This window comes from Lactuca sativa, chromosome 2, assembly GCF_002870075.4.
Source record: "Lactuca sativa cultivar Salinas chromosome 2, Lsat_Salinas_v11, whole genome shotgun sequence".
NCBI lineage: Eukaryota > Viridiplantae > Streptophyta > Magnoliopsida > Asterales > Asteraceae > Lactuca > Lactuca sativa.
The window spans coordinates 181,923,435-181,937,846 of record NC_056624.2 but is presented as its reverse complement, the minus strand read 5'-3'; the positions used below and the strand labels follow the sequence as shown (position 1 = coordinate 181,937,846).

The following is a 14,412-nucleotide window of genomic DNA, read 5'->3' as shown; positions in this document are numbered from 1 at the left end:
AAAATTATTTTAAAAAACATAAATTAAACCAGTTTTTTTCTGACCGTGAATTTGGAGATGTTACGGTATGTTACGAACGTAAAAAAAAAAAAAAAAAAGGTTAGAAAGTAAACACGCCAATTTTACCTAAACCACAATGACTATTTCGACAATTTAGTCTAAAGATAACACATTAAAACAATGTGATTGCCATACTCTTTAGGCCAAATTTTGGTAATCGGGGAGAGAGACCCAAAAAGATAAAAACACGGAGTAAATACTAAACAGGAGAGAAGGTACGGAAACAAGAACCCTAACCATAACCATAGATAGTTAGATACATCATCGTACAACTCTTTTTCCTAAATCTCAAGAGTTCACTCCTCGTATCAGGATTCTTTCCTTTCCCTTCCCGTAAAACAAGTCAAGTTTCTGCGGCGGAATCACCAGGGTTAGGCCTCAACGGACATCTTTCTCCGAAGATTGGGGGAGCATTTTCAGGTAATCAATCGGAGAAACATGGTAATGTTTTTCTTTTGGCATCCTTGTTACACCAGGGAACATGATCAGTTTTGATTATCAAAATGTTCCTGGATAAATTTGTAGACGTGTAGTGTAAACTTCGATTTCCCATACTTGATTGCACGAAATTCAATTATGAACATGATGCACTTTCAGCACAAATAAATTGTCACAAGTTCCAAAAAAGTGGCGCAATACGAGTATCAAATTGGAGTTCAGTTTCCAACTGACCAACTCAAGTCAGTTGGAAAGAAGTCTGTCTTGATTTTCTTCGATAGGTTTTACGTGATTTTGCAATATGCAAACTTGGAAAGAAGCTTACTAGATTGGATGTGTTATTGATTGCAGATGAGCTACTCACTGGATCAGAATTCCACTGATTATCGTAAGTTCCACTTTGTCTAATCCTCCATTAGCTAAGTTTATTGTCCTAAATTCTAACTATAAGGTAGAATTCGAAACCACAAGTTCATTGTTCTTCTAGTACACAAGGCTTGGATCCTCATCATTATTATTATACTTGCACTATTTAAGCAAATTACATTTGTAAGAAGATGAAAATGTAGCTTTTTTGGAATAGAGGAACATTATTAGTTCTTGAGATAGGGAATTCATCTTCTAATTTATATATTTTTAAAGACTTTATATGCATCCCTTTCAATCATGTGTTGGGTTCTTTCTTTTTGTTTTTTCAGAGCATGGAAGCAGAGGTGTGGAGGTATTTGTTGGGGGTTTAGCTCGTTCTCTGAATGAAGACAAGGTTCGAAAGGTATTTGCTGCTTGTGGAGAAATTACAGACATGCGCTTGATAAAGGATCAAAATGGCATCCTAAAGGTCTTCCATTTCGATATTATTATTATTATTTCTCATTACTCATTATCTGTTTCTCTCTTTTAAAACTCACACATCTCTTTATATGCACAAATATATAGGGATTCGGCTTTGTACGCTTTGCAACAAAAGAAGCTGCTGACAAAGCTCTGAAGGAGTTATCTGGATCTATGGTACAAAAAATATTCTTCTTATTTTTATATTTTTCATGCACATAGAACTCAACCAAATTGTTGTTAGTGTAATGCAATCCCATAGATAATATATATACTTCCTCAAGTTTGATTATGTAAACTGAAAATAATTTAGAATTTTGTAAAGTTTACTTTTTTGGCCTTTATGTTCCAGCTAGAAGGTAAAAAGATTGGTGTTCTTCCATCAGCTGCACAGGATACATTATTTTTAGGAAACCTTAACAAAGGTTTGTTTTAACTTTTGATAACCTCTTCATTACAATCTCAGTCTTTCAGTTCCCTTTATCTTAGTTATTTTCTTCATTTAGGGTGGAGTGCTGATGATTTTAATAAAGTTGTACGCCAGGTAAACTTATATATATATATATATATATATATATATATATATATATATATATATATATATATATATATATATATTTGTTTTTCATTATGCACTAACTATATATAACTGTTCTTTATGGTGTATAGGTTTTTCCAGATGTTGTTTCAATTGATCTTGCAATGCCCCAAAGTGGTAGTGAGGCAACGAGTAAAAAATTTAAAAATCGTGGTTTTGCTTTCGTGAAGTTCTCATCTCATGCTGTAAGTCATTTTTTTTTTACAAAAATATCAACCATTTTATTTTACTCACTTTATTATATTGTTTTTATATTTCTACTCTTTTAAAAAAAAAAAATTCTCAGACTGCAGCACGTGCGTTTAGGGCTGGATCAAAGCCAGATTTTGTTCTTGGTGGTACTTTACATCCATCTGTTCAATGGGTTGAAGAGGATCCTGAAGTAGATCCGGATGAACTTGCTAAGGTGTTCATTGATAATCACAGTAATTTAAAATTCATGATTATTCTGAATTATCTGTTGTTAAATGATTTTTTTTTTTTTTTTTTTTTTTTTTTTTTTTTTTTTATTTCCAGATAAAAATAGCATTTGTTAGAAAACTACCCTCAACTATCGATGAAGGCTACTTAAAGAAACTCTTCATGCCTTTTGGGAAGGTAGAAAAAGTGGTGGTGTCCAGCAAGGGAGATTCTTCAGTTGGATTTGTTCATTTTTCTCAAAGATCAGTAAGTCGTGTGTAATTTTTTCTTTTTTAGTATGTAGATTAAATATTTTAATTTCTAAATTTTGTTTCCACATGTAGCACCTTGATAATGCCATAGAGGGACTAAATGAAAAAATAGTTCCAGGACCAAAAGGTGGGCCATCAATTAAAATTCAGGTACCATAAATTTACTCTTTACTTTTTTTAATTTTATATTATCCAGAACATAAAAAAATAAATCTGAAATTTATTTAATCATTAACGCCTGTGTACTAGGTTGAAGTTGCAAGACCTATGGACAAAAAAAGAAAAAGGGTTCATGAAGATTTTCAAAACACTCAGCCTCGTGATAATTTAAATAAACCCAGACCACAAAATCACGACCCATACTTGAATTCATTTGATGGTCATGAAGAGACACTTCAAAAGGTTTATTTTAATTTTGATGTCTTTTATTTTTTAAAATATTCATTTTTATTTTTTGTTGTAATTTCTATATATCTTTCCAATCATTTATTTAGGAAGCTGTTGTCGATCCCCATGAAGCTGCTGTTCTTTTGTTACCAGTAGCTGTCAGAGAGCGGTTACTTCGAATTTTACGCCTCGGTATTGCCACTCGATTCGATGTACGTTCCGTATTTTTTATTTTAAATTTTCTATTTTACTTATTAAATATGGTCAGAAAGCTGACCTTTTTCTTTTTTTAATTTGTCCTTAACCAGATCGAAGTTGAATCCCTATCTAATCTAGCAGAATTACCTGAATCCATGGCCATATCAGTTCTTGATCAGGTTAAGTATATCTTTAATTCTGTATCTACACACACACAAAAAAAAAAGGTTTCACTTTCAGTCCTTCATAAATTGATCATGTTACACATTTCTCTACAGTTCATGTTATCAGGAGCAGAGAAACATGACAAAGGAGGCTATCTTGCAGCCCTAATTTCTAGGGTATGTTATTAGTTTTTCCAGTTTAAACTATTATTAGTTTATGACCCGATAAACATAATTTTTTTATTTTATAATTATATAAACAGTACCAGGTGGACAAATTTGGAGCCAATCAACAACCTTCAAGTTTATCAAGATTAAGAGAACCAGTAAGGGCCCACCTTCCATCTGTTGACTCTCTTCCCTATGTTGACCCAAGGTTTGTTTTATTATAATTATAAATATATATAAATAAAATTATCAGATGAATAATAAAGTTTATAAAGTACATTGCTATTATGGGTTAAAAAAAGTTTCGTGTACAATGCAGCAGCAGGGGTGACAGTTATACATCCCGTTATTCTACATTATATTCAGATTATCGTCTACCGAGTCGACCGGGTATGGTAAAAACAGAAGACAGAAGTCCTATACAGTTGCATGAATTGCCTGGTTCTTCTTCTTCTTCTTCTTATGGTAAATATTTAGTAAACTCACATATTCCAACAGCTTATGGAAACATGGAGGAAATGAGCCCGGTCCAATCCCACCAAATCCCGGGCCCATCTTTTGCAAAACCTTCACAAGATCCATACAGCAGAATACCGGGTCCTATCCCGACTTTATCTTTTTCAAAAAGTGGCCCGAGCCCGGATCCTCAAATTAATGATAGGCCAGGAAGTAGACCACAAATGAGATTTGACCCGTTTACGGGTCAACCGTATAAGTTTGACCCGTTTACGGGTGAGCCGATTGTTCCGGAAAGTTTGGCCCGTCGTTATGACAGCCCGTATTGATGGGGAGATGTCAATTGATGGTTGTTTATGGTCTGTTAGATTTTACAGCAGAATTAAGCAATGCAATGTACATTAATTAATGGATCTTGTTCATCATTCTTGCGACTTGTCTTGTTAATGTTATCAAAGGGATCGGTCATAAAAATGGGGGGAATGCATGAATATTGGTTTATTACCTAATTAATGTCTATGAGTAAGATTAGCTGTAACATTGTAATTTGAATGTTTTTGTTTAATGATAAATCATAATTCTTTGCGGAAAAGATAATGTTACGGACTTATGAGAATGAATAAGTACCTATATATATATATATATATATATATATATATATATATATATATATATATATATATATATATATATATATATATATATATATATATATCAAGATTAGGGCTGTAAACGAACCAAATGAACACGAACAAGGTCTTGTTCATGTTCGTTCATTTAAGTTAGCCGAAGAACAAACGAACAAGAACGGATAAATGAACAAGATTTTCTTGTTCATGTTCGTTTGTTTAACAAATTACTTTGTTCATGTTCGTTCGTTTATGTTCGTGAACATGCTAAACGAACATAAACTAACAAAGATAAAAAAAAACACAATTGAACATATATGAACATAAACGAACATATAATATAATAAAAAAATGAATATAAATAAACTTAAACGAACGAACATAAACGAACGTAAACGAACATCATAAACGAACGTTCACGAACATAAATGAACGTACTAGACTATTGTTCATGTTCGTTCATTTATTAAATAAATGAACATAAACGAACTTCCCACCGAACAGTTCACGAACGTTTTGCTGAACGTTCAGCTCGTTTTCAGCCCTAATCAAGATGTCATATTTATTTTGTACAGTATCGACATCTAATTGATGTTGGTTTTTGTGAACTCTAGAATAGCACGACCATGAATTTCACTGGTTCTTAACTAGTCATGGGCCAGCGCCGACATCCATTACTGAGCCTAGTGTAACCTGTCTTCTAAACAGGCCTTAATCAGGTATTGTTTAACGGTTTCTCGACTTGAAAACAAATTGTTCAAAATGGTCCGATTCTTTTTGGGCCGGTCTGTTTCTATTCGATCTTTTTTCAAACCGATCATTTGATGTTTTGGGATAAAAGATAATTTATTAATTTTAGACAAATATTTAGAGAAAAATAACAACTTAAATAATGAATTTATAAATAGACTTGAGGCTTTAGAGACGGTATTTCTTTCTATAAACATACTTGACACAAAGACTAGATTGTGTAATGTTGAGACTGAAAAAAAAAAAAAAGAATTGCCTAGTTAACAAAAAGAATTACCTAGTTAAAATGGATGATTCCTTTTTGACTGGGATGTATCGTGGAAGAATCAATAAATTGTTTTCATCTTCAATCATAAATCAAATTTCGATAGAAAATTGCGCAAACACTATTAGGGAAACGTTCTATTGTTTGGTATTTTTCTCACAAGTCAATATGTAAAACTAGGGGTGCAAACGAGCCAAACTACTCGCGAGCTACTCGAGATCGGATCGTTAAAAGCTCGACTCGAAATCGATTTTAAACGAGCCCGAGCTGAGCTCGAGCTTAATATTAAGCTCGTTTATTAAACGAACTCGAGCTCATGTCTATGTCATTAAGCTTGATTAGGCTCGCGAGCCTAGACGAGCCTTTATATAATATAGTTTAATATTATTTATATATATTAAAATAAAAAATATTAGGGGAGTTATGGATTTAGGGTATTAGTAAGCGAGCTTCTTAATGAGCTCGATCCGAGCTTAAGCTTATTTAAACACGTCAGATAAAAAACGAGTCAAGCCCGAGCCCGAGCCCGATCCGAGCTTGTATAATTCTTTACGAGCTCAAGCCGAGCTCAATATAAGGAAGCTCGAATCGAGCCAAGCTCGAGCTCGAGCCTTATATAACTTAAACGAGCCCGAGCCGAGCCTGTCCAGGCTCGAGCTCTGCTCGACTCGTTTGCACCCCATGTAAAACACTATATTTCCGATAGAAAATATAGTATTTTTTAATTATTTGTTTTATTTGTTTCCTGATATTATTCATTCTCAACTTTGAACCCACATGTGTTTGAGAATAGCTTCTTATTAAATTGCTTGAGAATAGCTTTAGATGATTTTAAGTTTGATTTTTTTAAATGAAGTTAAATATGAGAATTAAGGATTTTATATATAAAAAATTGTGGTCTTTTATATTATATTTCACATGAAGTTTTTCACGAATTTTTAGAGATTGTTTGTTTTTTTTTAGTAATGATGCAATACACGTGCAACTTTTGCCATTTTCCAATAGTTTGTTTTTTGGAAGACTTTAGATTACAAAACATCTGTATGTGTTCTGCACAATACAACACTTGACCCGCCTCCTCAAATTTTTTCAACTTTCATTTTTTTTGCAAGTGATTTTTTTAGAATTTTGGTATAGTTTGATTTTTTTTAAACTTTGTTTTTTTAAACTATGATTTACGGATCTGATACAATTTCTTTTTATTGTTTCCACAATTTTTTATAACTTGATATTTTTTTTAAAAAAATTTGACTTTTTGTTTTAAAACTTAGATTTGTTTAAATTTTTTTACCGTTTTTTAGTAATATTTTCGGTTTCGACTCCATCTTTTTTAACATGTGTAATTTTTTTACGAAATTTTCTAGACATTGTTTACAATATTTTCTATTGTTTTTTATGTTAATTTTTTTAATAAATTATCTTAAATTTTTTATGTTCTTTAAAATTAGTTTTTTTTCTAGAAAAAAGCTGATAGGTTCTTTAACATTTTTTTAAGAAATTTTATATTTTTGTTTTTTTATATGTTCTTTTTAGTATTATTTCAATATTTTAAGACTAAAATAATTAAAATTTGGGCGTTGAGAACTATTTTTAGTTTGTAAAATAAGTTTATTTAAATTTCAGTTTATTGTAGCAGTCTGCAAATGTTACAAAACTAACAAGTTTCTTATTATAGGTTGCAGCCGTTTGGTCCACCTCTTCTGTTGCAGAGGATTGCATAGTTGGTCCACATATTTTATGAATTTTGGCTTCCAAAAAAAACAACACCTTAGACAATACGAAACTGACTACGAAAATGACACAAAACGAACGTCAATACTTTTGATATTGTCATAGGGGTCTATGCATAAATTGTAGTTATTTGGGTATTTGGTTTATTTTTATAAATCTTACAACAAGTTTGTAAATTTATCTATTTTTTTTCTAAGACAATTATTAAAAACTAAATTCTTGACAATTCTTTTACTACAATAAAATAGTTATATAAATACTTAATATTAATACAAGGAAGAAAATCCTGGAACTCAATATTTTTATATAAGCACTAAAATTTTCCCAAAATCAAAAATTTGTGTTCTTTAAAAATCTTTTCTTCTTATATATTTTAAGTCATATTCGTCTTCGTCTTATATATTTCTTTTTATATGTACTCTTTTATATAATCGTCTCCGTCTTACACATTTTTAAGACGCATCTTTGTATAAAATATTTATAAAAAAATAAATAAAAGCATCATCATCCTCTAAATTGTCTTTCTTGGCCGTGGGATCTTAGAGTATTAATAAGCCATGTGCTGCTTCTTCTTCCTGTGTCTTATTCTATGTTCTCAGGACCCTCAAGCCAACACATGATGTATATGTTTTGTTTCATCGCAATAACATTTGGAAATATGGAAGCCTCCAGCTCTACATAGATAGCGTTGTTAGTTTTGTTTTTTATGACAACTAAATTAGAGCAATGACAAACACAATCGGAAATAGTTGGTCTTTTTCACTCCACCATGCCGAAATATAAAGATTTACACTTTCGTCAATATATACCATAAACATAAATATAGTATCCTAATTCGGTAATAGAGGATGTGGTATGTAATGGTTTACTAAATTTGTTAACTTAGGTTATAAAAAGTTGTATGATACTACTTGATGTACTAGCACCATCACTTAAAATTATGTTTTTGGGCACCGTAGACTTGACCTAGTTTTGTATTCGTGAAAATTGGTCTTTGTTAGTTAAATGTGTTTGAGTTTCTGTTACTTACCCCATAAACTCATTCCACAAACTCTTCCCAAGACCTTACACACTACGTTCAGTATTGTATCCATGACTTGTGCATTAAACCTCATAAACAATCACAATAGCAAACACTATTATCATTTAAAATTGTCTCATATATATTTATTTATGTGTGACAAACACCTCTAACATTACAACTACAAAAGAAATGAAGAGTTGATAAAACTCATATCAAGTTTCATTGACAATTACATGTCATTCATTTTTAATATAACAGTAAGGTCTAATTTGAAACCGTAAAAATAATTTTTGGGTTGATGTTTTGTTTCGGTTTAAAAAAATCATTTTTTTTTTTTTTTTTGCTTAAAAGATGTTATTCTTTAGGTAAAAAATAATTATTTATAAAAGAAGTTTACATATTAAAAAAATAAATGTTATGACATCTTGTAAACATTATATTATCAACTTAAAAACATGAATATATATATATATATATATATATATATATATATATATATATATATATATATATATATATATATATATATATATATATATATATATATATATATATATATATATATATCTTAACGCTCCATTGGGGATTTCAGGATGGGACTCTCCATACCTGCCCCAAAATTAAAATGGAGAACCCCTAATTTTTTAAACGCATATCCCCTATGGGATCGACGACCCACAAAACTTTTTGACATCTCTAATTCTATTAGTCTTTTCTAATGCAGAGTGAGTGGTGACTATAGATGCATATTACCTAACTACATGTTACTATTTTTGTTGTGGGCGTAGGAGTAAGAAACAATCTCTAACAACCCGTTTGAGTACTTAAGCTAAATACCAAGCTCTAGTCGACATTACTCGAGAACTATTTTGATTTTGTTGGCAGGGGCAGAACACAACCATTACAACTAGGGGCTTAAACCTAAATTCTAAAACAAAACAAAACCATATAATTTAATATGGTTCAAAGTTATAATACATCAAACAATTAAGACAAGACAACTATTAAGCCATGGCCTCCCCCAGTCCTCTTCCGCCACTGTTTGTTGGCTTTTGGCTGGGTGCTCCTAAGACATCTCGTACATCAACATGTTATTCAGATAGCCTACAATGATGTATTTCATGACAAATAGTCAAAATATGATCATTCATTCTCTGATTCATGACCGATTGAATATCACACACAACTCACCACACATTTGGATTATCATATTACAAGATTCGTGATATCAAGACGATTGTAAGGTCGAACTTAAGCATAATGATATGGACAGTGAATAGACACGATCTAGTACCATATCCAGGATTTGATTATTTTCATATCCTATATTCTCTCCGTTTTTCTAACAAATTAGATAATACAATATTTAACATCTACATACAAACGAAAAAAACCTCAATATCAATGTGACTCAAACTCCTTTTTTTTATATATATTTTAAGCTTAATTACTTTCCCATTCAAAGTGGGGATCAGTTTAAAACTGAAGTGGTCTTAGATTCTATAAAAAACAAAAATCATTTTCCGGCATCGTCATTAAATTTCATAAAAGGAAGTAGAGGAGGAAGAAGAGTCCAAAAGCAGGTACAAACATGTATGCAGAAGATACAAGTGTGTCTGAGTGAGTGAAACTGAAAGCGGGCCTCATGGTAGTGGGCTCAACCGACCGGGAAACAAAGGGAATAAAGTGAACTCCGTCTGGCACATGGACTCCCGCCTACACCGGACACAAATCTCACCCCAAAAGTGACCCGATATGGTCCTCCCTTTTCTATCACTTTACATTTTCGATCCCTTGATTACCCCACTAATTTTTACTCTACATCTTCCAAATTGCCTTTATTATTTCTACTTTCAATTGTCGGCTTATGTTCAATTTTACTGGCTCATTTCAATCATGATCATGAATTTTAGCAATTTTTGATGATTAAATTATAAGGATTGTTAGATCATTACCTTTGATGGATTCTTTTACTTATTATAAAAAAATATCAATATTTAGTGATAAGATATCGTTCATGTTTTTTCTTCACAAAAGTAAAAAGCCTATTCTTTAACACCAAATGGCCATTAGTAGGTGGGTTGGAAAGATATCACCTCCTAAATAGGTGAGAGTTCAAATTCTCAGACATATGTGACACGAGACCATTAGATGTATGTTTTATCCCTTTTTGTATTCGTGAATTAACATGCATAAGTACATTATTAGAAGTTGTTGATGATCGATTAACATATATTGTGACTTCATTTGGAATATTGTGGAATAATACAAACAAAACCTCTTTTTAATAAAAGATCAAATGTGTACGAAAAAGTAAAATAATATTCTAGACGAATCATACCAAATATACAATTGTTTATGATATATTATATCATTAAGTTATTCAAGTGAGGCGTTGGAGTAAAAGTAGATATAAGAAGATAAAACAAACGTTGCTCTTATCAAAGTTTATTAATTGCTCCGTATATAATCACGTGCTTTATCTGCCACGTTTCATCATCTCATGCCACCTCAAAGTTTGAATAGTCTAGTCAACTTGTTTATTTAATTTCATAAAAGTCTTTTTCCAAATCTAAAAATATCCAACTAAATACAAAACTATTAGTATATGTATATATTCTTAAAAGTAAATTTCCGTACACGATTTACCTATTATTCATATTATACTGAATTTACTCAATTTTGTTTGAAACAAATAATATTTCACATCAAAACCAACCATTTTTCATAAAATCTACAAAAACTAAACCTGAAACATGAAATAAAACTTGACAGATAGTTAAGGATAAGATAAGGTTTGTGGAAGTTGTACATAGTGCATGGAAAGGTGTACAAATGAGGTAGCAATGGCGTGGTGGCTGGCTGCCATCGGAGCAGAAGCTGCAGGGAATGTGCAGAACATGCGGTACAAGTCATGCTGCTTCACTGTCCCTCACATGCTCTCTCCAACGTACAACTCTCTTCTGCATGTGCTCCTCCATGTGCATGCGCCGCTTTGCGCACTACGCACCCCTTTCACCCTGCTGGCCCATCCCCCTTTCACATGCTCCCTTTAGGGAGGCCACGCTCCCTCTATTTCACAACTAGGCCCCACACATTCTTTTTTCCTAATTTACCCCTCTCTATTTTCCAATTCTATAACCTTTTTTTTTCTTAAATTCGGACAATTTATCATGATTTGAAATTTTTATGAAATGTCGCTAGCTCTCAATAAATCAATAATAGTAGCTAGGGACAAAAAAAACGATTAGCTGTTACCTAATTTGTTGGACGGTTTTACCCATGTGCAGTCCTTTTCGTTATATTAAATAAGGTTCGACACCGATTCACGTGGAAAGCTAAGAGTCGAAATGCCTAGCTATCAATGGCAACATGAAATGTCGTTTTCGATTATGTAAGGGTAACATTGAAGAAGTTTCGAGTTCTGTTTTCATATGTTTTTATATAAATATAGTAAATTTAGACAGATATTATATGGAAAAAAATAGGAAGAGGGGTATTTTGGTAAATTGAGGATGAGAAGGACCCTATGTGATGCTTTCACATGTGCCAATTTGCAGATGAGCAGGCTTTGTAGGAGATGGGTGCCATTTTCTTCCCGCTACAAATCTTTCAAAGTCAAGTGAGATAACATACGTTTGTCGTTTTCTGCGTAATAACAGGTAATAACACGTTTAATAAATAAAAAGTAACAAAAACGTTAATATATTGCATTTTAGGTTTTGTTATAAGATATAAAATGAAGAATGGCAAATTCGTAAATAATGGAGAAAACCGGAGGCAAAGGAAAAAGATCCAATTACTTAAACCCCATAACGCCCATGGCTCTTCCGTTATATGAATCACCCCACTCAAAACGGAAACGCATAATCCTCCACTCTCTCCTTCCTATCTTTGAAGCTCTTGGTTATGGGGTCCACGCCGAGGAGATTAAAGAATTTTCCGGCGAGAAAAGGATCGACGACCACAAACTACAGAAGAAGATCTAGACCACATCATAATAAATCAACAATAACGAGGACATCTTCTGTTTCCGACAAGCTTGAGGCTCTGAAGAACCTCATACCCGCTCAGGAAAACGACAGAGCCGCTTCCACAACCGCCGCTACTGCCACCGCATCATCAGCCGATCAGTTGTTTCAAGAAACGGCCGATTACATTCTCCTTCTACGCACGCAAGTCTCAATTTTACAAAAACTAGTCGATTTTTACGGCTCCTCTTCCTCCTCCCTTGTACAGCAGTAATTAGTAATAACTAAAAATATATTATTATTTTTTTTAATTTGGATCAGCGATATAATCAAAAGAGACCTCTAATTTCTTTTATCTTTTTTTTTTTTTAAATTTTATTTGGCATTTAATTAGAGTATGAATGCGACCTTCTAGTATTTTGAAATCTTTAGTTTTTATCCGCTTGAAGTTTTTGATATGTTGATTTTGATTTGATTTGGGATTTGTATGGTTAATTGATTGATTAATTTTAAAGATTTATTAATTATTAATAAAATCGAGATGAACGGAGGTTGGGCACACAGTGGTGGCGGTGTTCGGTGGAGGTGAAGTAACCATTAATTTTGGCAATTTCTCGTTGTTAACGGTGGATGTTGGTGGTTTGACGCGGTTGAGATACTTTGTGGGCGGCATTTTCGTTTGTGGTTAAATAATGAGTGTGTAGTTAAAAATTAAAAACTTTGTTGCTTGTATTCTATGCATTACGAGTGGTTTATTGAGATTTTACTATTGCATTACAAGCTGTAAATTCAGATTTTACTCAACAACTGTATAAATTATAATTGGCATACAAGTATACTTGAATACAAACATAATCTGATCTAGTGTATTAGTTGGTTTGAAACAAAAGAAATCAAAAATCATACCGAGATCAAATTCAGACAAAACCAAATTTCCAATTCGATTTTTGGTTTAGTAGCGTTCGGATCGTACAAAATAGAATTACCGAAATATGATTAATTAATTTTCTTATTAAGTAAACGTTATAATTTTTATAAAAAGGGATAATGATTAAAAGAGTAATATATTTTTCGATTTCTACACATTTGGAGTTTTTTTTTCGTCCATATTTACCCCTTCAATTTGTTAAACCGTATACATTCAATCCTTATGACCGGCTACTGCAAGTTACCCGGTAAAAATGGTTTAATAGGATAATATATTTCTCACTTTATACACATTTAGTCCTTAATATTATTGTATATATATATATATATATATATATATATATATATATATATATATATATATATATATATATATATATATATATATATATATAGACAAAACTGCAAAAATGGTCCCTGTGGTATGCATTTTTTTGGGGTTTTAGTCCAAACCATGACTTTTTTGGATTGGTGGTCCTTTTGAGGTAGTTTGTATGTGGAAAAGGTCCCTCCCCAAATTGAAAAGACTAAAATACCCTTAAATAATTTATTTTTCATTTATTTTTCTTTTTTTTTTTTATCTATTTTATAATTAATAAATAAATACAAAATCTCTCTCTCTCTCTCTCTCTCTCTCTCTCTCTCTCTCTCTCGACTAGTGTTCCAGTTTGTCTCTCATTTGGAATGACCACCATCAACTGGAACCATCTCTCGTTCTTTATCCTAATCTAACAAACATACACAAACTATAGACTAGAAGCCTCCTTTTCTGATAGATTTGATGATGATTTGGAGGCTTGATTTTGAAGGGTACAAATCCAAGTTCATCCCCCTACCAGATCGGAATCACTATCTCCATCGAGACCAAGCATCCACCTTTAATGGAGCCTCCATCAGTAGTGGGTATGATGGTGCATAGAGTCGGAGATGTAGCCATGTGGAACAAATCAATTCTCCATCAGTGAGATGCGATTCCATTGATAATTAATCTGTTAATGGCACTAGGAAGAAGAATTGATCAAAGCATGTTGCAGATTCTTGATTTTTTGTGTGCTCATCGATGATGGAGGGCTGGGTCATCGCTTCTTCTTCCCTGGTGAAGGGAGAATACCATATCGGAATCCACAAAAATCAAACACATTTC

The 14,412-nt window shown here is 32.2% G+C and overlaps 1 protein-coding gene across 4 annotated transcripts; it reads left to right on the top strand.

Annotated features, from left to right (window-relative positions):
• Window positions 1-204: 204 nt before the first annotated feature.
• On the top strand, window positions 205-4,568 carry LOC111920081 (uncharacterized). Of its 4 annotated transcripts, XM_042899310.2 has the most exons (17): window positions 205-275; window positions 373-480; window positions 850-886; window positions 1,197-1,336; window positions 1,435-1,506; window positions 1,682-1,754; window positions 1,836-1,873; window positions 1,999-2,112; window positions 2,214-2,333; window positions 2,444-2,593; window positions 2,671-2,748; window positions 2,848-3,000; window positions 3,093-3,197; window positions 3,294-3,362; window positions 3,462-3,524; window positions 3,611-3,723; window positions 3,835-4,568. In XM_042899310.2, the coding sequence occupies exons 3-17, from the start codon at window positions 850-852 to the stop codon at window positions 4,298-4,300; spliced, it is 1,791 nt and encodes a 596-aa protein (XP_042755244.1). In that variant the 5' UTR covers window positions 205-275; window positions 373-480; the 3' UTR covers window positions 4,301-4,568. The 4 variants fall into 4 exon arrangements, with proteins under 4 accessions (XP_042755244.1, XP_042755246.1, XP_042755245.1 ...); XM_042899312.2 differs by lacking the exon at window positions 205-275 and having other exon boundaries at window positions 282-480; window positions 3,841-4,568; XM_042899311.2 differs by lacking the exon at window positions 205-275 and having other exon boundaries at window positions 282-480; window positions 3,838-4,568.
• The last annotated feature ends 9,844 nt before the right edge of the window (window positions 4,569-14,412 follow it).